Source organism: Malus sylvestris, chromosome 2 (assembly GCF_916048215.2).
Source record: "Malus sylvestris chromosome 2, drMalSylv7.2, whole genome shotgun sequence".
In the NCBI taxonomy this organism is placed as follows: domain Eukaryota; kingdom Viridiplantae; phylum Streptophyta; class Magnoliopsida; order Rosales; family Rosaceae; genus Malus; species Malus sylvestris.
Window position 1 is genome coordinate 31,460,375 of NC_062261.1, and position 19,916 is coordinate 31,480,290.

Sequence of the window (19,916 nt, forward strand, 5' to 3'; positions counted from 1 at the left end):
TATATTGAATTCGTGAGTTAAAAATATATACAATTCATGAATATGATATCAATATGCTAAACTCAAACTAGCATGGTAATAACGTTAAATGTGTCAAACTCAGATTGACGGATTTAAGGGTGAGTAAATCTGGTTGGTTTGCATGAGTGATTTACGAAAAGGCACGTTAAGGAGATTCTCTATACGTTCCCATCGCAAAGGCAAAGTGACAACTGCACGAACCAACCAAATCAAAAGCCACCTTCTTATCTTTCCTTTATATTAATAAATAAAAGAACACATTTTCAATTCCAAAAGAGTCAAGACTCTTCCTTCCTTCCTCTTTCTTTCCCGATAATTATATTCTAATTAGTAATTAATAAGCGTAACTTATAACCTAATCTCCTTATTCTTCCTCCTTTTCTTCTAGTTTCTACTTGCTACTTGCTTCCTGCCAATAAAAAAGGTACAATAAATCATTGCATTTTCAGCTTCATTTCATTCATTCATTCATCCAAGCTTGGACTCAGTCGCATTAACACTACTCAACTGTAACATCTCTCTCTCTCTCTCTCTCTACATCACAATGCTGCTCTTCTTCTCCTTCGTTTACTATATATAATTAATTTTTGATGCTGGATTATTATTTTTCTGCTTTAGCTTCTGAGAATATTATGAAACTTTAAGGATGGTGATTTTTTATTTATTTATTTATTATTTTGTGTTGAACATAATTGGATTTATGTGGGTGCTGTATCTTGCTGGTTCACATGATTAGATAGTGTTTCACATGATCCTAGAAGGGAATATATAATACGCTATTGCAAATCTGCAACTTGGATTTTAAATCTGGAAAATAATTGCTTTGGGGGGCCATTCGGCTTATTGTTATACAAAATATATATAATTTAATGGGTTTTCAAAATATAATCTTCCTATGCAACCAGGACAATGACTTTGAACAAAAACTCTCTGTATACTTTTTTCTTGTTCTTGCATTTTCTCAGCCACCAAACAGATGGTTAGAACAAATGATGGGCATTGTGTAATTCGGGTCTTTCGTGTTTGGTTTACCAGAGTGAAAAAGGACCCATTTACAATGGCTTGGGTTTCGTTACCAGTGGTGGGTTTGTTTTTGGTTTGGTGGTGGATGGGTTTGGCTACGGTCAAGGCTGATTACATCATGTACAAAGATCCAACCCAACCAGCGGCTGCTCGAGTTGGGGACCTTCTTAGCAGGATGACTCTTGAAGAGAAGATTGGTCAGATGGTGCAGATTGATAGGAGTGTTGCCTCTATTGATACTATGAAAACTTACTTCATAGGTATGCAATGTATCTATTTCAATACAACCCTTAACTGTGTTTGATGTACACCAACATAAATTGTTTGATTTCTAGTGTCTGTCTCATACTGTCCGCATTTCATTCCTGTTATATCTTCAAATCAGGCCGTTAATTGACTTTTTATGATGGCACAACACAATTCTTGTATATCTTTCTTGTTGATTTTATCTTATTAAGAAAGGAGTTTACGCACGAGTTGGGGCGTTCTCTAGTGATTTAATTTATATATACGGGTAAAATGGTTGAAGTAGCAAAACGAATGGGTGCAGTTGCTAAAAAAACCCTGCAATTGGGGTTATTTTGCAGTGATAATGTCTGTGCATAGGGTGTTTGAGATGTCAATACTAGGATTTTGTACTTACTGTGCAATTTTCCCTAAACATATGTCTAGAATCCTGCCTTGGTGTCACCAAAAACCATGCATTACTTCTTTTTGTTGCATTTCTATCTTTGTAGAAACTAAACAGGAAGTATCACTTTGACTCTGGAGGCAGCAAGAACATATCCTGTTATGATATTGGTTCTTCTTTATTCAATTAACAAGCCTTCAGATTGTTCTCCTTTTCCCCCATTCTTTTTCGCCTTGGAGGGAGTAAGACTTTCGGTAAAGAGAAAAATATTGAACACACAGATGATATGACAACGGAGTGAGGATGTGTTCTGATTTGTGCAGGTAGTGTATTGAGCGGTGGTGGCAGTACACCACTTCCAGAAGCTAGTGCTGAAGACTGGGTTAACATGATTAATGGATTTCAGAAGGGAGCTCTATCTAGTCGTTTGGGCATTCCTATGATCTATGGCATTGATGCTGTTCATGGACATAATAATGTCTACAATGCTACAATATTTCCACATAATGTTGGGCTTGGAGCTACCAGGCAAGTAAAAGTTTCAGATTCTATTTGCTTCACTTCAAAACATGATAAGGCATTGCTCTATTTTTACACAAGGGATGAGATCTATCACTGGCATTTAAGGGCAGCACTCTGTAACTGTATAACTACAACAAGGTCCCATTAGGGCCATATCCTTACAAGTAAATCTGTATTATACTTCAGCAAGTATTAAAATAAGTAACCATGCATTAATCCTTTTAGATGTTTTCCGTTTTATAGTTCATTGAATGTGTCTTCTTTCTATTAAATATTTCCAGTACACAGGGACCCTGAACTGGTACGAAGAATTGGTTCTGCAACTGCTCTTGAAGCCCGAGCTACGGGGATTCCTTATGTATTTGCTCCTTGCATTGCGGTAAATAATACATTGCAAAAGGATTATGCGTTCAGCATTTTCTTCTTTTACATGGATAACAATGTCTTTTGAGTGCATTCATATTTTTTCCATCTGATGACTTCTGTGCATTGCCTGGAACATCCTATATAGGTATGCAGAGATCCAAGATGGGGCCGGTGTTATGAAAGTTACAGCGAAGATCACACAATTGTGCAAGAAATGACAGAGATTATTCCAGGTTTACAGGGAGATATCCCTGCAAATTCTCAGAAAGGAGTGCCATATGTTGGGGGAAAGTACGAATTTTATGAAAATTCTATCTTTTCTTTTTTATTTTTCTCTGTTCATTCCATTTTCATTTTTCCTTCTTTTGATTTAAAAGATACAATCCTTAGTATTGTAACTATTGTTCATGATCTTAATTTACTTGATTTTGTGACTTTAACAAATATAATTTGGATAACATGCGTAGTGTTTCTCTAGTTATGGATTCAATTAATAAATCAAATGAATTTAGTGGTTCTTTTTATCTTTTATTTCCTTTACTTCTGTTAAAATACTCAAGCTTTCAGTGATTCCAGATATATTTTTGTTTATTATATTTTAGTAAAAAGGTTGCAGCTTGTGCAAAGCACTTCGTTGGTGATGGTGGCACAAGCAAGGGCATTAATGAGTACAACACTGTGGTTGACCAACAGGAATTGCTTAGCATCCACATGCCTGCCTATTCTGACGCCATCATCAAGGGTGTCTCAACCGTGATGATTTCCTACTCCAGTTGGAATGGGAAAAAGATGCATGCAAACCGTGATCTAATTACGGACTACCTCAAGGGCACCCTTCAATTTAAGGTACAATTTTATTCACTTTTATTTAAAATGCAAGCTGTTGCGGTTTTCTGGAGTTATCAACAATCACATGCACAGAAAGATATAAAGTGGAATCATGTCTCATCTATGTACCGAGATTTGATGTAAGCACGAAACTAGCATGCCCAGTGTTAAAATCTTACCATGAATTCAAAGAAAGATTTCTGGCACCAAAACGTTTGCATATTGCAATTATCAGTACCTTTATTTGTGTGGTTCTCTTCCTTGACATCCCATAGCTTAAATTACAGATTTTCAAGATATATGCTCTTAATCGTGACTAGTTGACTGCTTTATAACTGTTCTTTCCCTCAATCTCTCCTTATTCTTCAAATGCTGTCAGCCTTATCTGTTTTCATTGCCTTTCTCAACATTGTGTATTTCCCACATGTTGGGTTTTAATACCTCCAATATTATCTAATCAAATCCAAATTACTTCCACATTACACATTAATGTGGTCAGGTTTTCTTGGACATTGCTTAGTGATTAGCATGATTCTTCACTTTCCCATGTTTCCACTTTTAGTGTCTATAGATGGGTTCGCTGCATTTACATACTTTCTCGTATTTCTCCTCTAACGTCATCTTCATTTCATACAGCCAATCCCACTTAGTGGGATAAGGCTTCGTTGTTGTGTTGTGGTTTATTGACTGCCCATAATGTTGCCATTACAGATCATTGTCTTTGTAGCCATCATAATCCATTCAAACAAACTTCTGATGCAGTTCTTGCGCATTTCTCTTGATACAATTGAAGTGCCTAGCATTCATCAGTACTGCATCAGTTATATGATTTATCCTGTTTTGCATCAGTTCCCACTTTTTAGCGTCTTTAAGCTTCATCTGTGTTAATGAGTTGAAATTTCAGATTCAATATGAAATTAAGGTACTTGTGATAAGTTGATAACTCAGTAATATTACTGATCTCAAGTTCTGGTTGTTTTCGGTCTCACAATAGGTGCTTCATTTTGGTGACTATTGTACCTTTTACCTGTGTTCTGCACTGTTTCATGCTAACAGCACATGGTGTTTTTGGTCGAACATTCAGGGTTTTGTTATATCAGACTGGGAGGGTATTGACAGGATTACCTCACCGCCACATTCAAACTACACATACTCTGTCCAAGATTCAGTTCTAGCTGGAATTGACATGGTTCGTGGCTTATTTTATATAAAAACCTCTTGCAGAAATGAAAGAAGATAATAGCGTCTTTTCAACACTATATAAAACTCTCTTTTTTTTCTGGTTCAAAATTATAAAACTCTGAAGATGGTTCTCTTGTGTTTTGAAGGTCATGGTCCCTATCAACTATAAAGAATTCATTAATGATCTCATTAACCTGGTCAAGAATAACGTTGTCCCAATGGATCGTATTGATGATGCTGCGGGAAGGATTCTGCTTGTCAAGTTCACCATGGGTCTTTTTGAGAACCCGTTGGCTGATTTCAGCCTAGTCAATGAGCTTGGAAGCCAGGTCAGTCTATCCGAGATAATCAAATATCAGGATTTGCAACCCTCCTATTGGTCATTTGAATGATGTATATAGTTCGATAAAATTAGAATGGACATTCCCTTGAAATTGGTGTTACATTCAATGGCCAAAAGACTACTTAGTAAGTTTTGTATTTATTGATTTACTGACATGAATCAATCATTTTTGTATTTTAATTTAACATTACCAGGATCATAGAGATTTGGCAAGGGAGGCTGTCAGAAAATCCGTCGTGCTTTTGAAGAATGGTAAAAACGGGAACATTACAGATCCAGTCATACCTCTTCCCAAGAAGGTGTCTAAAATTCTAGTTGCCGGCAGTCATGCTGATAATCTGGGCTACCAATGTGGTGGATGGACAATTGCATGGCAAGGATTCAGTGGCAACAAATATACATCCGGTATAGTCTGCCTTCATCGCTATATCAAATACATAATATTCTGTCTATACGCACTACTATTGTGCTCTACAATAAAATGAGAGAATTGAATATTCACAACATAGAACATTATGCACTTAATACGAAGATTACACAGGTGCTGGTTAGGTGTAACAAGAAAATCGTCTTCACAGTTATTAGAATGTATGGAAATATAGACCCGTGCGTATAGGATGTTCGTACATAAATGTATCTAATCTTGGCTGTATTTTTCATAAAACTTCCTTTTCATGATTAGGGACTACGATCCTTGGTGCTATAAAATCAGCAGTCGACTCAAGCACAGAAGTTATCTACAGTGAGAATCCTGATGGTAATTTTGTGAAGTCCAACAACTTTGCATATGCCATTGTTGTGGTTGGCGAGCATCCTTATGCTGAGACTGCGGGAGACAGCCCAAACCTAATGATGGCGGAACCTGGCCCAAGTGTCATCAGCAATGTGTGTGAAAGTGTCAAGTGCATTGTTGTCTTAATAACTGGCAGACCTATTGTAATCGAACCATATATTTCCTCGATTGATGCTCTGGTGGCAGCATGGTTGCCAGGCTCTGAAGGCCAAGGCATTACTGATGTCCTTTTTGGGGATCATGGATTCAGTGGAAAGCTTCCAAGAACATGGTTCAGAACTGTCGATCAACTCCCAATGAATGTTGGTGATTCACACTATGATCCACTTTTCCCGTTTGGGTTCGGACTGGAAACTGAGTCAGTAAAGGAGCTTGTAACAAGGTAACTCTTCATACATGTATATCTCTATATAGGACCAGCTTTGTAGCAGGTATCCCGTTTTACTGGACGCTTGTTCATATAATAAAACTTGATGGGAAAGAGAAAGAAATGAAATTTACAAGGGAGTTGGGACCGGTGGTGGCTTCTAGGTTTCAATCTATCATTACTACATATTGTTTTAAAGCATTCATATGTTGCGGTGTAATATCAAACGAAGAACTCGGTTACTTGTATCGATACTGATTACAGCTTCGTGATGCCTGCAGGTCGACCTCAGCTGGTGTTGTTGCAAGGCCATGCATACTTATCGTCCTGGTTGCTCTGATTCTTAGCTTATAGTTCAGAGGTATAGTTTTGGGTCAAGGATTATTGGGTTCTCGGCTTTTCCTAATCGCGTAGGTTTCTGCTTGCTCATTGCCCTTTTCCTCTAAAAATTTCAGGAAGCTTTTACTAATGGTAGATTCCTACAGCAATTGGATTTGTTGACTGACACAGTTTATGGCAGAAGGAAGGGAAAAGCTTTGAGTTGATTAGATTATGGCTGCCACACATTCTGGTTAACAAACAAATTATAAGCATTCATTGTCGAGCCATTTTAACGATTACAATTTACATGCAGCAAATTTGGATAATAAATTAAGTTGATTTTTGTTTTGAAATTCTTGAGTGAAAAAAAAAAATTGTTAGGAGGGTCATCATCAATGGGCCCTTCTATTGGTCTATTATTTTTTTTTAAGCAATCTTTTGCAATTTTGCTTCAATACTTCGTAGTAAATGATACGGAAAATGTATGTATGAGATAGTATGGATTTTATCACAAATGGTCATTGAAAGTGACGTTGTTCGTCAATTTAGTCTTTGAAGTTAAAAATTAATCAACATCATCCCTAAAATTTACTAGAAACATCAAGGAGCTGACCATCACAACTTTTTTTTGGGTCTCACACCCCTTAGTCCCCTCTAATTGCCCAGATCACCGCCCATTGCAGCCCCATGAACCGGAACAAGAGGACGCAAGCTCTGAGAGAATACAAGAAGAAACTGTCACAAACTTCACATGCATCACATGCTTCTCATACTCACGTGTCTTGCACGAGTATATCTAAGACAAAGTCAGCTACTATGACAGCTGGCACAATCCTAGCTTATGAGCTAGTTTAATCTCAGCCTTCCATTTCCAATTCAAACAAATAAGAACAAGACTAAGTACAGAACTTGAACTCTTAAGAAATCAGCTTCAAGGCTTAATCACTAAAAATACATACTTGATCGAAGAGAAAGAAAAAACATCTTTACAATACATACGGATAAGTAAATACTGACCACGTACCAACCGCAGGTGAACCAAGAACTACGCGAAAAACAAAAATCTAAATAGAAGAGCTCAGACACTGATCCAAATATATCCCGAAGTGCTGAAAAAAATTGCAGTTTTCGGATCCATGATTGCTGTCTTGATGTATACTAGTTCCCTCTCGCGTGCTCTCTAAGAGCATCCCCAGTGAGGGGCTCATATAGGGCTGTAAAAATGGTGGATAGAGCCCATTTTAAAGATCCGAGGAATTTTGGAGGCTTTATAAAAGAATCTCTCCCAATGAGGGGCTATATCTTTCGGGCTCTATATGAGACTATATTTATTTATTTATGTAGTAATTTAATTAAGCGATGATTTTTTTTTTGTGTGTGTTAGCTTTTCTTAAGTTGATTTTTGGACATGTTATCTTAAATTTTTTATTTTTTATGAACCCTTCAATCTAAAAAGTTCAAATTGTGACAAAGTTATATTTCATCACTTATGAATCGTTCGTTGGATTAGATTCTCTTATCTTAAATTCATCCGTTGAAAGAAACAAACCCCCACTTTGCTATCTAAAATAATTTGATTTTCACGTATAACACAACAATTTACCTAGCACCAATTGGTAAATTAGTATCATACAATTTTGAAAAAAAAATTATTTGAAAATTTCAACCATCAATGCCCATAAACATTAAATCAATTTGAAAATTTAATTCTTATGAAATTTAAAACAATCATTAATTAGCCAAATTGCAAGAAACATAAGAAAGAAAAATAATTAAAAAAATAATTAAAGGAGAGTATAACTGTATTCGCAAGTGGAGGGAAAGTGATAGAATTTAGCTTACATGAGTTGCTACTTTTTTTGTGGGATCCACTATTTATGCTACCCAAGAAAGGAACTTGCTTACCCAATGGCAGATCTAGCTCCATTTTTCAGCTCATTGGGGATGAAATTTCTTGCTAAGGCTTGAAACATGGTAACCTCATGGATGATAAAGCCCCATTGGAGACGCCCTAACTCAAGGAACTAAAAACGTCGCTGCCTCATCGCTTCCATACGTCGACGTAGGCTCATTGCTTCCAAATGTCGCTGCCTCGTCTCTTCCAAACGTCGACCTCGCTGCCTCATCTCTTTCCGCTGCCTCATCTCTTCCAAATGTCGCTGCCTCATCTCTTCCTGCTGCCTCATCTCTTCCACATAGCTTGACTCCTCAGGAACAGTCAAAATTTCAGCATCAACGAAGGTGTTGATTGAATTCTGAACTAGAGCTTTGTAGAGATGGCCGATGAAGGTCCTGCGAGTGTCTTCGCCTCGAAAATTCAAGAAGACATCATATTTCCAATCAGGAACAGATGAAGAAGAAGAAGCCATCAACAAGCACAAGATCGACAGCCATGAACTCGAACACTTGGCAATTGGCTGACACAATTCATCAAACACTTGGAGTGCACCGAGTTGACTTCCCATGAACTCGAACAGAAAAACTTCAACCAAAGTAGGAAATCACAATCAAGAACAGAGCATCCATTAACATTGCAGCGGAAAGACGAACGGTCACCAGCAATCCATTAACATTGCAGCGGAAAGACGAACGGTCACCAGCAATCGATCACTGGCGATGATACCATATTAACAGAAATGCAGAAAAACACAGAAATGCAGAAAGAGCATATATCGAAGAAATGCAGAGAGAGAGGGAGTGATTGATTACATTGATACTGAATTAATCTTTACAACTATGAGAATACAGTTTATATAGCCATCATGACTAGCTTGCAGCCTAAGTTATTTAACTAACTAATTTGATAACAGTTATAACAACACAGCCACATTCTCAACTGTCTAACTAACTATTGTTGAGCTGGAATGATATATTCAACACGTAGCAGGTATCCTGTTTTCCTGCACGCTTGTTCAAATAACAAAACTTGATGGGAAAAAGAAAGAAATGAAATTTACAAGGGAGTTGGGACCGGTGGTGTCTTATAGGTTTCAATCTATCACTACTACATAATGTTTTGTAAACTGAAATAGAAAGGAACGAAGTTACCCGAAAAATATAGAAGCCTCGAGTGGTAAATGATTCTTGAGATGAGTCGCGGACTAAGTCGCTCTCTTTAAGATGTTTCGCGGTTCTGCCCAAAGTGTGCAAGCAGTTCACAAACACCACGTCGTCCCTAGGATAAAACAGCCAAGAACTTTCTTCTTCTGATAAAGTTCTTCCTTGCACAGTGAAAGAATATTCGAACTCACACCCTCTCAATATGTTGCTGCCAAATATCAGAAAAATATATATATAATTTTTTTCATACTTTCATTGATTCCAAGGACTGCTATATATATACTAGAGAGAAAAGGACGTTGAGAATTTGAGAGATTAATGAGGGCTCGCACGGTCAAATTCTTTACGTTAAAAAATTCAAAATCAAAGGACCTGGTGAGTTATTAGACAGACAAAAACATAGAAAGCTAAAGTGAAACATGACTGGATAGATTAAACGGAAAAACCAAAACATAAAGTAATCCCCTTGAAAAGAGCAAAACGTTTTGAATATATATAAAGTACATCTAATGCTTCTCTATGTATATGGGCTGTTTTACATGTTAGTAACATATATATTAGTCAAAACGTTTGAATATTTATTAGCATAAATATTAGTCAAAAACGTTTGAATATTTATTAGCATAAATAATAGTCAAAACGTAAAGCAAATTCAGAATGGAAAAGACAAAACTGTTTGAATATGTTTAACAACCTGATCTTCTTCTTTATATAGAAAAAGAACCCCACGTTTCATATTTAAGAGGAGTTAACTCCTTATCTAATTAATAAGACCAAAATAATTTGGCTGTTATGTATATAATGTTGGTAATAAAACAAAACATAAATATATTTAAATATTTAAATAAAAACATAATTGCTCCAACATAAATAATGTTTTAAAGCATTCATGTGTTCCGGTGTAATATAAACCGAAGAACTTGGTTATTTGTATCGATACTGACTACAGCTTCGTGATGCTTGCAGGTCGACCTCAGCTGGTGTTGTTGCAAGGCCATCCATACTTATCGTCATGGTTGCTCTGATTCTCAGCTTATAGTTTAGAGGTATAGTTTTGGGTCTAGGATTATTGAGTTCTCGGCTTTTCCTAATTGCGGAGGTTTCTGCTTACACATTGCCTTTTTCCTCTAAAAATTTCAGGAAGCTTTTAGTAATAGTAGATTCCTACTGCAATTGGATTTGTTGACGGACAGAGTTTATGGCAGAAGGAAGGGAAAAGCTTTGAGTTGATTAGATTATGGCGGCCACAAATTCTGGTTAACAAACAAATTATAAGCATTCATTGTCAAGCCATTTTATAGATTACAATTTACATGTAGCAAATTTGAATAATCAATTAACTTGATTTTTGTTTTGAAATTCTTCAGTGAAAAGTATGTTAGGAGGATCACCTTCTATTGGTCTATTATTATTTGTTTTTTTTAAGCAATTTTTTGCAATTTTGCTTCAATACTACGTAGCAATGAATGATACGGAAAATGCATATCTGAGATAGTTTGGATTTTTATCAAAAAGGGTTCTTGAAAGTGAAATTGTTCGTCACTTTAGTCTTTGAAGTTGAAAATTAATCATTGTAGTCCCTAAAATTGACTAGAAACATCAAGGAGCTGACAATCACAACTTCTTTTTGGGTATCACACCCCTTAGTCCCTTCCAATTGCCCAGATCACCGCCCATTGCAGCCACATGACCCGGAACAAGAAGACGCAAGCTGAGAGAGAATACAAGAAACCGTCACAAACTTCACATGCATCACACGCTTCTCATACTCACGTGTCTTGCACGAGTATATCTAAAACAAAGTCAGCTACTATGACAGCTGGCACAATCCTAGCTTATGAGTTAGTTTAATCTCAACCATCCATTTCCAATTCAAGGCTTAATCACTAACAATACATTACCTGATTGAAGAGAAAGAAAAAACAACTTTACAATACATATGGATAAGTAAATACTGACCACGTACCAACCGCAGGTGAAGCAAGAAATACCCGAAAAAGCAAAAAACTAAATAAAAGAGCTCTCAGAAGTAGAAACCAACTCAAAACACGGAAGAGTCGCAAACTCTTACCACACAAAATCACCATTTCTTCCCTCTCCCAGGTCCCTTAGTCTTACTACTATATTAGTGATGATGCGCCAAATACCTCAATCCCCATTACCCCGTGACCCACAGATACAACCCCATATCCTCCCACCTCTCCTTGAGGCTGCCACCGCCTTCTCCTTCTTCTCTTCCTCGTGTCTTGACTGCTTGAGATCACTCAAAATTGCCTTAAACAGCCACCGCCTCCTTTTCCTCGTAGCTTGAGTCCACCATATCACTCAAAGGTGCAGTGCTCTGACACTGATCCAAATACCCCAAAGTGCTGAGAAATTATCGTTTATAAAGAGAGAGATGCTACAGTTCCCTCTACCTCAAGGAACTCCAAACGTCGCTGCCTCATCTCTTACAAACAGCTTGACTCCTCAGGATTAGTCAAAATGTGATGAGAAATTTGTTAGCAGTCCCACATCGGTGGGGGAAATGAAAACAAATGAGTTTAAATAGGATTACCCTTTTAAAACAATTACCCAGGTTTTTTAGGGTAAAGTAATGTCGCTGAATCTGTGTCGCTCTTCCAAAACTTTCAAACGCTGCCGTCGCAAGTGCCGCTGTCATCGCTCTTCCAGTTCCAGTTTGGAGCGCTCTTCCAGTTCCAAACACTCTTCCAATTCCAGTTCCAGTTCCAAACGCTGCCGTCGCTCTTCCAGTTGCAAACGCTCTTCCAATTCCAATTCCAGTTCCAGTTCCAAACGCTGCCGTCGCTCTTCCAGTTGCAAACGCTCTTCCAATTCCAGTTCCAGTTCCAAACGCTGCCGTTGCTCTTCCCGTCGCTCTTCCAGTTCCAAACGCTCTTCCAATTCCAGTTCCAGTTCCAAACGCTGCCGTTGCTCTTCCCGTCGCTCTTCCAGTTCCAAACGCTCTTCCAATTCCAGTTCCAAACGCTGCCGTCGCTCTTCCAGTTCCAAACGCTGCTCTTCCAATTCCAAACGCTGCCGTCGCTCTTCCAGTTCCAAACGCTGCTCTTCCAATTCCAGTTCCAAACGCTGCCGTCGCTCTTCCAATTCCAAACGCTGCTCTTCCAATTCCAAATCCAGTTCCAAACGCTGCTCTTCCAATTCCAAACGCTGCCGTCGCTCTTCCAGTTCCAAACGCTCTTCCAATTCCAGTTCCAAACGCTGCCGTCGCTCTTCCAATTCCAAACGCTGCTCTTCCAATTCCAAACGCTGCCGTCGCCCTTCCAATTCCAGTTCCAAACGCTGCCGTCGCTCTTCCAAAACTTCCACTTCCAAACGTCGTCGCTGCCGTCGCTCTTCCAAAACTTCCAAACGTCGTCGCTGCTGTCGCTGCATCTCTTCCACATAGCTTGACTTCACAATATCCTGCCTCTCTTCCACATCAACATCAGCCACCATCCAGGGAAGGCGAGATTCAACATCAGCCACCGCCTCATTTTGCTCAATGTTTGGGACCATGGCTTTAATCATAGGTGCAGTGCTTCGAAACTGAGCCAAATCCCCCAAAGTGATGAATCGCTGTTCTGGGCGGTAACCATGTATACCAGTTCCCTTTATGTCAAGGCGCTTCAAATACCATAAATCTTCAGGCAACTTCGAAAGTTTTGAGCACCCATGGAGAGTGAGCCATTCGAGACGTAACAAATTGCAGATACTGTCCGGAAGATAGACAAGGCTTTTGCAGTTATTCAGATTTAACGACACTAGCCCCTGAAGCCGTTGAATTGATGCAGGAAGCTCTCTGATAGATGTGCTATCCAAATCAAGGCTGGCTAATCTTTCCATATTTTCTAATATGTCTGGAAACACCTTAAACTTTGTACAACCAGAAAGAGAGAGATAATTTAGGGACTGGAGTTGACAAATGCTGCTTGTAAGACTCTTAAAGTTTTCGCTATACCGTAGCGTCAAGGTAGCAAGTCCCTTAAGACTATAAATTATGGATGGCAATTCTTCAATTGCAATCCCTGAACACATAAATTGTTGGCCGAAAGAGGCTCTCTTATAATGAAGCTCTGTAAATATAGTCCAATCTAAATGAAGCTCTGTTAGGTTCTCCGTACCTTTTAGAAACTCCGGAAAATTCTTCAGACTTGAGCAGCCAGAAACATTCAGGACTTGAAGAGATCTCATATGAATGCTGCCTGGAAAAATCTTTAATCTTCTGCAATCCTTCAGGCTCAGGGTAACGAGTCCTGTAAAATTTTTTATGGACAAGGGCAGTTCTGAAATTGCAGTCTCATCTAAATTAAGCTCTAATAGGTTCATAACTTTAGGAATTTCTAAAAACTTATCCAGATTTGAGCAGCCAGAAAGATTAAGGGTTTGAAGAGATCTCATGTGAATGCTGCTTGGAAGGCTATGAAATTTCTTGCACTGCTTTAGACTCATACTCTCAAGGTTTTCAAGAGAATAAATTGATGGGCAAAGGTCTTCAACAGATGTCTCATCCAAGCGTAGCTCTCTTAATCCTTCCATATTTCCGCCATTTTCTGGAAAGGCCTTAAGCTTTGAACAACCAGAAAGATTAAGAAATTGCAGGGACTTGAGTTGAACAATGCTGTTTGGAAGAATCTCAAGTTCTCTGCAATATTCAAGATTCAAAGTAACAAGCCCTGTAAGATTGTTAATTGATCGAGGCAGTTCTTTTATTGCAGTCCCTTGCAAATAAAGCTTTGAAAGCTTCTCCATAACTTTTGAAATCTCTGGAAACTTCTCAAGTATTGAACAAAAAGAGAGATCAAGGGTTTCAAGAGATTTCATAAAAATGTTGCTTGAAAAGGTCTTGAGTTTGCTGCACCAACTTAGATCCAAGAGGACAAGTTTTTCAAGGGCAGAAATGGATGGGTGAACCTCATATAAACTTGTGCATCCACCAAGAATTAGCTTCTCAAGATTCTTTGCACGAGTGAAGTTAGGTGTTTCCTTAAGACGATGAGAGCCTTTTAAATTGATAATTTTCAACTTTCCAAGAGGCTGTCAATATACATCAAGGAAAATATGTGTTAAATACATAATAAGGCATTTAAAAACTAAACCATTTAAAAAGCAGTATACAGGTAAATGATGAACGTACCTTAGTTCCTTTCCAGAGGTGTTCAACCCAACTATATTGCATGTCAATGTCAACAAGATTCTCTGGGTTAAAATTGAACGATAAAGACTTTAGGGGACATTTGTGCCAGAACAGATAACTTAATTTTTCCGAGAGAAACTTTAGATCCTTGTATTTCCATTGAGTATCTGGTGTCCTCAGTGGTTGTATATTGTGGGTATGGACTCTGAGTAGTCTTAGTTTTGGCATTTGAACAAAGGCGGTATCTAATTCCACCACATTGTTTGAGTTTGGCCAATGCACAATTATGCTTTCAACCGCTTCCGTAGCCTGGATTACCAAAATTTCACATTAATGAGTACAAACGTAAGATTATAACGCATAATGCACATGATTCTCATGAATTAGGTTTTCGTCAAAGTCGAAGCATTATACTTATTATTATTATTATTTAAATTTATTAATATTAATGGGAGAAGAGGTCGCACTTGGTGCGATGGCAAGTGCCTTCGCCCATAAGCGGTAGGTCTCGGGTTCGAGACCTGGGAGCAGCCTCTCCATAAATGGGGGTAAGGCTAGCCGACATTCACCTCTCCTAGACCCTGCGTAAAGCAGGAGCCTTGTGCACTGGGTACGACCTTTTTTTTATAAATATTAATGGGAGAGAGAAGATTCGAAGCAATTACATTAATGGAGGGGAGGGGAGTGTATTTCTCACCGTTTTTTGAGTTAACACATGATGAACATCTTCATAGCTCCACAACCTACTGCGCCTCCCAGGCTCTTTTATATATTCCTGGCGTACGATTTCGCGACCCATTTCCTCTAGTAAATCATGCATCTCGAGTACACCATCAGATGAGATAGTGACAAGAGCTCTACCAACTAGAACGTCTAATCCGGTATGGGGATGGAAGTCACAACCCTCCATAATCCTTGTCGCAAAGTCTTTCTTCGTTTGTTTAAAGAAACATGCAATATCAAGAAATATTTCCTTCTGCAATCCATCTAGTCCATCAAAGCTTGTTCTAAGGACTTTTTGGATTCCCAGGTGCGGGTTTATCGCTATTTTCTTTAACTCATCTTTCCACACAAATACACTTTTGTTATCAAGAAATGCTCCCAAGACTTTAAGTGCTAAGGGCAAGCCTTGAGCATATTTTATGAAATGGCCTGACAGATCAATGTATTCTTCTATGGGTTCCTTTGTACTGAAAGCATACTGCACAAACAGCTCGAGAGCATCATCATCATTTAACAACTCGGGCTCATATATCTGATCACCAAGTCTACTTAGTGACTGTTTATCTCTAGTTGTTATAATGATCCGACTTCCTCCACCAAAGGTAGGTTGCTTTCCAATTAAAGCTTCAATTTGGGATGAACTCTCCACATTATCAAGAACAAGTATAACTTTTTTCTTACCAACTCTTTCAATCATCCTCTGAAAACCATTTCTCAAAATCTCTGAACTCCCCACCTTCATATTTGTGATACTAGATAGAATTTCTGCCTGCATATCTAGTGGTGCTTCACCTGCATCAGTTGACGGAAAACGTCCCTTGACATTTTCAAGAAAGCAACGACCTTCGAAGTGATGATTGATTTTGTCATACATAGCTCTAGCGATGGTGGTTTTGCCTATACCGCCCATACCCCAAATTCCAACATAGCGAACGTTTCCGACCTCGGGACATAATAGTGAATCCATTTTCTGTAAGCGGGAATCCATTCCAACCAAGCCAACCAAGCCATTCTTTTCACTTGATGAAATGTTGGTCAATTTCTTAAAAATATCATCTACAATCAAGTCAATAAGCTTGGCATCATCCCTGCCAAATTTGAAAAACAGTATTGTCAAGTCCTGAGATTGCTAGTTATATAACACTCATCACACTGTCATTGAAAACACAAAGTAACGACCCAATAATTCTCAATTTATTCTTCTTTCATTTACTCAATGCACTCTTCTAAGTTCAATCAACATATAAGAGAACTAGTCATCTATATCCTCTCCAGATGTTTTACATCCCTTTAATCGTGGCCATATATATTGGTCTTGCGGTTTGAAGAATTAATTTAATGTTGGACGACGTCTTTTGTACATGATGCCTCCTCTCTGTTTCCAAAATTGAAAGGTTTTGTACAAACGACGTCGTCCCATGCGAAAAAGTAAATAAAAACAAGTGAATTCTTCACCGCAAGATCAATATCAAAGGCCCCTAATTTTTTAAATTAGTTTCCTCTTCCCTTCTGATAGCAAATATCCAGGTGTGGTGGTGGAAAGTTTTGCAGAGAGTTGGTGAGTGTTCCTGTAGAGGGTTGGGAAGGAAGTCTTGGTTCTAGTTGTATTAACATTAATTCTAACCACACAAAATTAGCGACTATAAACGAAATAAGAATTTTCTTCAAAACTAAAAAGACCAAAACAGGAAATCAGCTTAACTTGTAAACTAGTAAGTTAATAAGATTATGAAGGAATGAGTTACTGGTAATTTTGTGAATCCCAGCCACATAAATTGGGGGCTCTTTGTAGAGCAGACCTCCACCGCTGCACTTCTTCCATGTCGGCGTTAGGATCACGTTCATGTTCAGAAAAAGCTTCCTCAAAACTTCCCTCGATTTTACGAACATGAGATGGGTCTACTTGGTAGAAAATGGGAATCACAATCTGCTTCTGATGATCCATGCATTGCAGGATTTGGACGAGTTCTTTCAAGCACCATGTGGAAGAAGCGTAGTTTTGAGAAAAAACTACAACTGAAAGCCTCGAGTCGCTTATAGCTGTCAGTAGCTGCGAAAGGCCGTTGCCTTTTCTGAGCTCTTCAGCGTCGATGAAGGTGGTGATTGGTTTCTGAACTAGAGCTTTGTAGAGATGGCAGATGAAGGTCCTGCGAGTGTCTTCACCTCGAAAATTCAAGAAGACTTCATATTTCCAATCAGGAACAGATGAAGAAGAAGCCATCAACAAGCACAAGATCGACAGCCTAATGTGAGTCTGGCGTAGCCCCTTAACAAACTCAAGATTGCAGGTCAACGACCCCCTTCATTGGTTCTCCCTAGAAAAATGAGATGCATCTTCAAGGGAGGCGCTTGGTAGTTGCCAGGAAAAGGGTCGCTTTGGCTAAATAAAGTCCGCTAATCTACGCCGTCCGATTGAATAAAGCAAGTGGGATTGCACATGTTGGCCGACAACCCCATCAGGCTGGGCCCCAGTCCCTTCAGCATGCTCCTTTTCCCTTGCTTTTTTGGCGCGTTGCCTTCCTTTTGGAGCGTCAAAGTGCGCAGCTTTCTCTCTTTCTCAGCGCGTCCACACGCGGAGCGGGTGAGTATAGGAAAAGGATCCGCAAGGATTGTTTTGTTAGGGATTCTAGAGATTCGGATAGTTCATCGTATATCGTACCGTTAGAAATTATTTTAAAATATAAAATTAAATATAAATAATATCTAATAAAAACTGATAGCATAATGTATGATGAACGATCACGATCACGGAATCTCAAAAAAAAAAAAAGATTCGGCAAGGATCATTTTCCAAAAATTTTAATCCAACTGGTTTCTTGTGTTAAATTTATCCCAAAAATTAGTTTTGACCAAAAATTGATTTTTGGTCCAAGGGTTGGAGCAAATCGAGAGAGTTTAAAAACAAAAATTTAAGTTATAATCCAATTATTTGAGTTAGTCTAACAAATACAAATGAAAGAAAGTAACATTCATATTTTATTGTGCCTTTTAATTTTTATTTAAAATGGTCTCTAAGCTTGGCATAACTACTTACTTTTAAAATTGATAAAAATGGTCATTAAGATTATCCACCATCAATCATTTTAGTCATTATGTGAAAAATCTTGATTAAATTAAGGGTATTTTTATCAATACCTTTGAATTGATGGTTTCTTCAATTTAATGAAATATTTTCACAAATCATGGTGCATATTATTGGTGGTCCTAAGCTCCTTTATATGTGTAGCTTATGCTTATGTCATGATCTTTCTGCTTCTACTGTATATCAGATGATTTTATTTTTACTATTTGTTTTACTTTGTTACATGGGGTGGCTTTTAGGTTCCCCTGCTGTCTTGCTATGTTATTTCCTCAACAAGTTTTGCTTTTATGTTTCCCTCATTTGTAAATTATGTTTCCCTCATTTGTAAATTTCCTTTTTTTTAACTTTAATATGATAATGGGATGATCGGTGAGCACTATTACCCCATGATTTTCACGCATGCACAAAAAAAAAATATTTATCTTCACAACTAGCATATTTATCAAAATACTCGAAAAGTTCAGAGAGTTTCTAGTCACAACTAACATTGCCATATAGTCAAAAAGCTCAAAGTATAGAAAAGAAATATAAAGAAGATATCAAGTTAACAGTTACATATAGAGAATGTCATTCCGTCGCGCGATGGGATTGCATGATTTCTCTATCATTGGAATGTATTTTTCATAAAACTTCCTTTTTATGATTAGGGACTACGATCCTTGGTGCTATAAAATCAACAGTTGACTCAAGCACAGAAGTTATCTACGGTGAGAATCCTGATGGTAATTTTGTAAAGTCCAACAACTTTGCATATGCCATTGTTGTGGTTGGCGAGTACCCTTATGCTGAGACTGCGAAAGACAGCCCAAACCTTACGATGGCGGAACCTGGCCCAAGTGTCATCAGCAATGTGTGTGAAAGTGTCATGTGCATTGTTATCTTAATAACTGGCAGACCTATTGTAATAGAACCATACTCGAAATTACGCCCACGTGTTGCTGCGGGAACCAACTGTTACAGGCGTAATCGAATGAATAAAACACATTTAAGTTGAATAAGAATGTCCCCATAATTAGTCTTCTCGTTTATTTTTCACAAACCAATCACATATTAAAAATCCAAGTACAAAAGCTTTGCAAAGATAAATAAAAAAATTACATAACTAATTAGACTTTGAACATGCAATCAGGGCACATAATCGTATACCTAAAATAGTAAGGAACCGGCTTCTTCCTCCCACAACCAGAGTGCCTGAAATTTCCAAAGAAAGTAAATCCGTTAGCAATTCAGAGAAATTGGAGGACCAAATGGTATTACATTTGAGTTAAATGAGCAAAGGTAAACCAATTAAATGAGATACTAAACACATTTCGAATCTATGAAATAGAAGAACAATCATGTTAGGACTCCCAAGATAGTGTCATGAGCACAAAATTATAGGTTAATAAAGGTAAATCCCAATCCAAAGCTCCAACCCTTTAACCAAAAATGAAAACAAAAAAGCATGGAACACATATTTCAGTTTTATTATTAGATTTTCTAAATCCTCAATTTGAATGTGTTGTAAAGAACTGCTA

General features: G+C 38.0%; 2 protein-coding genes and 1 long non-coding RNA gene across 11 annotated transcripts; 1 reads left to right on the forward strand and 2 right to left on the reverse strand.

Annotated features, from left to right (window-relative positions):
- The first annotated feature begins 280 nt into the window (after positions 1-280).
- On the forward strand, positions 281-19,408 carry LOC126582160 (uncharacterized). 8 transcript variants are annotated; one of them, XM_050246220.1, is made up of 12 exons: positions 281-445; positions 1,057-1,304; positions 1,999-2,203; positions 2,486-2,576; positions 2,709-2,854; positions 3,166-3,409; positions 4,476-4,580; positions 4,720-4,902; positions 5,111-5,321; positions 5,599-6,091; positions 6,358-6,425; positions 10,491-10,830. In XM_050246220.1, exons 2-12 carry the CDS (start codon positions 1,079-1,081, stop codon positions 10,499-10,501), a joined length of 1,983 nt encoding a protein of 660 aa, XP_050102177.1. In that variant the 5' UTR covers positions 281-445; positions 1,057-1,078; the 3' UTR covers positions 10,502-10,830. The 8 variants fall into 8 exon arrangements, 7 of the variants coding, with proteins under 7 accessions (XP_050102177.1, XP_050102168.1, XP_050102182.1 ...); XM_050246211.1 differs by having other exon boundaries at positions 284-530; XM_050246175.1 differs by lacking the exon at positions 281-445 and having other exon boundaries at positions 718-1,304; positions 10,491-10,503; positions 10,592-10,830.
- On the reverse strand, positions 5,614-19,587 carry LOC126582448 (uncharacterized). Its single transcript, XR_007609533.1, has 3 exons — positions 19,546-19,587; positions 19,211-19,350; positions 5,614-5,762 (listed from the first exon to the last, which is right to left on the reverse strand). It is a non-coding gene; the product is annotated as an uncharacterized LOC126582448 (long non-coding RNA).
- LOC126582085 (TMV resistance protein N-like) lies at positions 7,136-17,967 on the reverse strand. 2 transcript variants are annotated; one of them, XR_007609265.1, is made up of 5 exons: positions 17,063-17,967; positions 15,292-16,405; positions 14,595-14,903; positions 11,316-14,494; positions 7,136-7,259 (listed from the first exon to the last, which is right to left on the reverse strand). XR_007609265.1 is itself a non-coding variant. In XM_050246084.1 (4 exons), the coding sequence occupies exons 1-4, from the start codon at positions 17,536-17,538 to the stop codon at positions 12,116-12,118; spliced, it is 4,278 nt and encodes a 1,425-aa protein (XP_050102041.1). In that variant the 5' UTR covers positions 17,539-17,967; the 3' UTR covers positions 10,975-12,115. The 2 variants fall into 2 exon arrangements, 1 of the variants encoding a protein (XP_050102041.1); XM_050246084.1 differs by lacking the exon at positions 7,136-7,259 and having other exon boundaries at positions 10,975-14,494.
- Positions 19,588-19,916: the final 329 nt, after the last annotated feature.

Bases quoted from the DNA above. Each gene is read 5' to 3' on its own strand.
- LOC126582160 (XM_050246175.1), top strand. From the start codon at position 998: ATGGTTAGAACAAATGATGGGCATTGTGTAATTCGGGTCTTTCGTGTT. The intron at 2,204-2,485 runs GCAAGTAAAAGT...TCCAGTACACAG, and splicing joins GTTGGGCTTGGAGCTACCAG to GGACCCTGAACTGGTACGAA. The intron at 5,322-5,598 runs GTATAGTCTGCC...TTTCATGATTAG, and splicing joins TGGCAACAAATATACATCCG to GGACTACGATCCTTGGTGCT.
- LOC126582085 (XM_050246084.1), bottom strand. From the start codon at position 17,538: ATGGCTTCTTCTTCATCTGTTCCTGATTGGAAATATGAAGTCTTCTTG. The intron at 16,406-17,062 runs GTAACTCATTCC...CAAATTTGGCAG, and splicing joins TGGGATTCACAAAATTACCA to GGATGATGCCAAGCTTATTG. The intron at 14,495-14,594 runs GTACGTTCATCA...GTATATTGACAG, and splicing joins ACCTCTGGAAAGGAACTAAG to CCTCTTGGAAAGTTGAAAAT.